Genomic DNA, 4,816 nt, shown 5'->3' on the forward strand with positions numbered 1-4,816 from the left:
TGGGAACAGGGAATAATACCAATGGAGAGAGTCAAACTGAGCCAGGTCACAGATTGGCAGAAGTGCCCCATTCTTATACAGACAGGAAGAGCATCAGAATTTGATGGCCATTCCAGATACCAGCACAGTGCCCAGTTAGAAGATGATTTCTCTCTCCAACTTGGGTTGAACTTCACTGTAACAGTGTGATGGCAGATCACACCTTGACAAATCAAGTGATCTCATCTGAAATGTTGTCCTACACCCATTGATGGATTTTGTAAATCTTTTTACAGGTTAAAAATGACAAGGAATTTGTCTGCGGGAATCTCGAACACAACACGCCAGTTTTGCTGTCTCTGTCCAGATATTTAAGAAGTGGAGCAAGGGATTCACTCGATCATCCTTCCTGTTCAGACAGTGGGAATGGATTCAGTCGGTCATTTCAACTGAAGGTACATCAGCAAGTTCACACTGGGAAAGGCCATTCGTCTATTCTGTGTGTGAGAAGGGATTCAGTCAGTCTTCCCACCCGTGGACACCAGAGGCTGGTCATCTGCTGAATTTGTGGGGTAGGATTCACTTGGTCATCTGACCTAATGGCTCACCAGCGAGTTCACACCGGGGAGAGGCCATTCACCTGCTCGGACTGTGGGAAGGGATTCACTTGCTCATCTCACCTGAAAGTACATCAGCGAGTTCACACCGGGGAGCGGCCATTCACCTGCTCAGACTGCGGGAAGAGATTCACTATGTCATCTGATCTACTAAAACACCAGTCAGTTCACACCAGAGAGAGGCCATTCACCTGCTCAGACTGTGGGAAGGGATTCACTCGGTCATCTTACCTAATAGTACACCAGCGAATTCACACTGGAGAGTGGCCGTTCTCCTGCTCGGATTGTGGGAAGGGATTCACTTGGTCATCTCAACTGAAGGTACATCAGCGACTTCACACTGGCGAGAGACCATTCGCCTGCTCAGACTGTGGGAAGGGATTCACTCTGTCATCTCATCTGAAGGAACATCAGCGAGTTCATACTGGAGAGAGGCCATTCACCTGCTCAGACTGTGGGAAGGGATTTGCTTCGTCATCTCCACTGAAGGTACATCAGCGACTTCACACTGGCGAGAGGCCATTCACCTGCTCAGTGTGTGGGAAGAGATTCACTTTGTCAACTGATCTACTGAGACACCAGTCAGTTCACACCAGAGAGTGGCCATTCACCTGCTCAGACTGTGGGAAGGGATTCACTTCGTCATCTAAACTGAAGGTACACCAGCGAGTTCACACTGGGGAGAGGCCGTTCACCTGCTCAGACTGTGAGAAGGGATTCACATCGTCATCTAAAGTGAAGGTACATCAGAGAGTTCACACTGGGGAGAGGCCTTTCACCTGCTCGGACTTTGATAAGAGATTCTCTCAGCCAAATCAACCAAATGTGCATCATTGAGTTCAAACTGGGGAGAGGCCGTTCACCTGCTGTGAATGCGGGAAGGGATTCACTCAGTCATCTATCCTTGTGTAAATCCCGTTTTGGCTAGCAGCTTAATATAGGGGGTGATAGCCCCCCAGCCTGGGAAAACTTAAGAAATCTCATTTGGTTGAATGCTGCGTGATGTGTCCCCTGTTACAAATCAGTACCCCGAAATAACAAAAACAGTACAGAGTATGTGATTATACGATTGAGCTTTATAATTCCTACTTTGACTATAGGGTCAGGAAAGAAAACCAAAAAAAGAAAAGGGGCCCACTCTCTCCATTCATGTCTTCTCATTTCTCCCCGGCAAAAGACTGGGAAAATCTCTCTTCCAGACTCACATGAAAGAACAACATTTCTCTCACTGGATAACCCCGCATTCCAAAATCCTGTTATCTGTAGTCATAACCTAAACATTGCTGCTACAGAGAAACCATTACCTCAGCAGTGAAACATTACAGAGAGGCCATTACATTAGCAGTGAAACTTACAGCTTATTCAGCATATTACACTTGTGACACACTGCCGGGTTCACACTGGGGAGAAAGTTTCAATCGGCTACATGCTGGATATTTGTCCATCACCATTGCTGAATGCAATTTCGAGGGTGACTGTTGGTGCTGAACTCTGTAATTATTGCTGCTGCTCACCACACCCAGTTCTGCACCCTGGTCACTGGGTACGGGGGGACTTTCTTCTGCTGCATATTCACCTTTAATGGGACTGGAGTTTAATATTCTGGATCTGAGACATATAAATCAGTTCTATTTTAAACTCTGTCTCTGGTACTTAGTGAATTTATGACACACCTAGTGTACAGTAGGGAATCAACTCAGGCCGGCTGGACCCTGCCAGTGATTCTGTTCCACGACAGTCCTTTTAAATCCACCCCTGTTGTTCATCTCTCGCTCTCCCTGTGGGATGGGTTCCAAACAGTCACCACTCTGTGGGTGAAGAGGTTTTGCTTGAATTTTCTGCAGACTGAACAAGTCGAGCTGACTGCAGTTCTGTCTGAGATGTTCTTCGCCCCTCAAATCTCTGGGCTGAGGAAGAATGTCATTGGGAGTTAACCTCTTTATTCAGGGTTCATTCCCACATTATGGGTCATTTTCTCTGCTTCTGAAGGGTTGTAAGGAAATACCACTGTCCCCTAAAGACTGAAATCAGAATGGGAAACCATCAGTTGGATGCTCAACAGAACAGGGTCAGAAACCAGAGGCGGGTCTGCACAGGGCAGAGTTTGGGGCTCTGGACGATGGTCGGGGTAAAAACGTATGATGAGGAGAAGGGAATCAGCAGCGGGGCATGGCAACGAATGACAGAGCAACAACATTTGGAAGCTGATTGACAGAGAAAATAATTTGTTTGTCTGACTGGTGACACAAACAATGCCCATGGTGAGGTGCTCCACTGGTCAAGGAACATGTGTGTGTTGGGAATGGTTTTATCTATTGAGGGAGTTGTTCCTGCTTGTTTATCCTGTAATATTATATCCGGATGGTTATTGTGGGTTGTCTTATCTGTAATAATGTATTGATTATCATATAATTTGTAAGATTTGGACTCTAAAACTGGATCGGGCTTGAATTTATGGTGCCTTTATGAAGTGATGAAGGGCATTCTTGAGTTTGTATTTTACAGCAAGATTTTGGTGAATGATATTTACCACTTGATTGTACCTTTGTAATTAATCAGATTGAGTTAAACTGCTGCAGGATCCTGGAATGTGTTGGATTGTGTCTCGTTTCTCTTGGCATTTTCTACACTTGCTGCCTTGTTTGTTTGTATTTCCTGTATTTTTGATTTTTTTCCCCCTTTTGTTAACCAGCTTGTCCTGTATTTCTGGAAGGACTCCCTCTGTTTCTGGGAAGAGGTCTCCAACTCTCAGTCAGGTGCTCGATGCTTCCTTGTCACCATCTCGTCTGCTCAGATCGTTGGGATGTCTCCCATGGAGGGTCATACTCATTCCACTGGTTAATCTTTTCTTCCATAGTGATGATTCCTTTTTCTGAGCTGGTCTCTCATTTAAGTTTTCTGGTCTGTATTTCTTATTGTGATTGCATATACACACCTGGAGTGCCGAATTCTGTTCATTTTTGATGAAAATATATACTTAGAAGTTTTATCTGACTGTTGTGTTTTTTTTTCATGTGTGTTATTTCTCTTCCTCCTTCTGTCCAAGATAGTGTTAATCTAAATGGGTTTGAGTGTAAATAGGCTTTTCTAAGGTTGTTATTTATCTTTGTAAATTTTACTGATTGAAATGGGACCAAGGTATTTTTATATTTAAAAAAAGTCAATGTTGGTTTTGATGAAAGTATTTATTGCCTTTGTTGTATTTGTTAACAATTGAGCTCTGGTTGGCAGGTTTTTTTAAGCTTTGAACTAAATTTTGTCAAAGGTTTTCCCTATTTTTCACTACTTTCTATTTTCTTTGCTTGTTGATATTCCAGATACGTGGGTATCAAGATTCCAGATGAAGGGTCTTGGCCCGAAATGATGATTCCCATCCATAGATGCTGCCTGACATGCTGAGCTCCTCCAGCACTTTGTGTGTGGTTCTCTAGATTTCTAGCATCTGCAGGTCCTCTTGTTTCCCAGATACTTTCATGCTTCTTGAAAGAACAAGCTGGTATTGGGGTTGTGTGGGTCTGTTTTTAAAATATTAAATAACATCATTAGGAAGAGCTGGCATAGGGTTGGAAGGTGTAGAATCTGTGGGTAGAATTAAGGAACAGCAAATGTAAAAAAAAAATCCCTGATGGGAATTGTATAGAGACCTCCAAACAGTAGTAAGTATGTGGGCCACAAATTACAATGGGAGATAGAAAGTGCGAGCCAAAAGAGCAATGTTACAATAGTCATGGGGGATTGTCATGCAGGTGATTAGGAAAATTAGGATGATGTTGGTCTCAAGAGGAGGAATTCCTAGAATGCCTGCAAGATGCTTTTTTAGAGCAGCTCATGGTTGAGCCTGCTTGGGGATCAGCTATTCTGGATTGGGTGTTGTAATGAACCCGAATTAATTAGGTCTCTTAAGTTTAAAGAACCCTTAGGGGCAAGTGATCTTAATATGATCAAATTCACCCTGACATTAGAGAAGGAGAAGGTAAAGTCAGATGTGAAATAAAGTGAACTAGAGAGGCATGACAGCAGAATTGGTCAAACTGGTTTGAGAAGAATACGGGCAGGGATGAAACAGAGCAGCAATGGTTGGAATTTCTGGAAGCAATTCGGAAAGCACGGGATATATAAATCACAAAGAGGAAGTGGTATTCTAAAGGTAAGGTGACAAAACCGTGGCTGATAAGAGAAAACCAAAAAACAACATAAAAACCAAAGAGAGGGCATGGAGC

At 43.5% G+C, this 4,816-nt stretch overlaps 1 protein-coding gene across 1 annotated transcript; it reads left to right on the top strand.

Moving 5' to 3' along the window:
- The first annotated feature begins 369 nt into the window (after positions 1 to 369).
- LOC140207706 (uncharacterized) lies at positions 370 to 3,940 on the top strand. The gene is made up of 2 exons (XM_072276257.1): positions 370 to 1,337; positions 3,914 to 3,940. Exons 1-2 carry the CDS (start codon positions 579 to 581, stop codon positions 3,938 to 3,940), a joined length of 786 nt encoding a protein of 261 aa, XP_072132358.1. The 5' UTR covers positions 370 to 578.
- The last annotated feature ends 876 nt before the right edge of the window (positions 3,941 to 4,816 follow it).

The sequence above is a fragment of the Mobula birostris genome, chromosome 13, assembly GCF_030028105.1.
Source record: "Mobula birostris isolate sMobBir1 chromosome 13, sMobBir1.hap1, whole genome shotgun sequence".
Taxonomy (NCBI): domain Eukaryota; kingdom Metazoa; phylum Chordata; class Chondrichthyes; order Myliobatiformes; family Myliobatidae; genus Mobula; species Mobula birostris.

Coding starts and splice junctions, on each gene's coding strand:
- LOC140207706 (XM_072276257.1), top strand. CDS start 579: ATGGCTCACCAGCGAGTTCACACCGGGGAGAGGCCATTCACCTGCTCG. Junction 1,338..3,913: donor CATCGTCATCTAAAGTGAAG/GTACATCAGAGA, acceptor TTGATATTCCAG/ATACGTGGGTATCAAGATTC.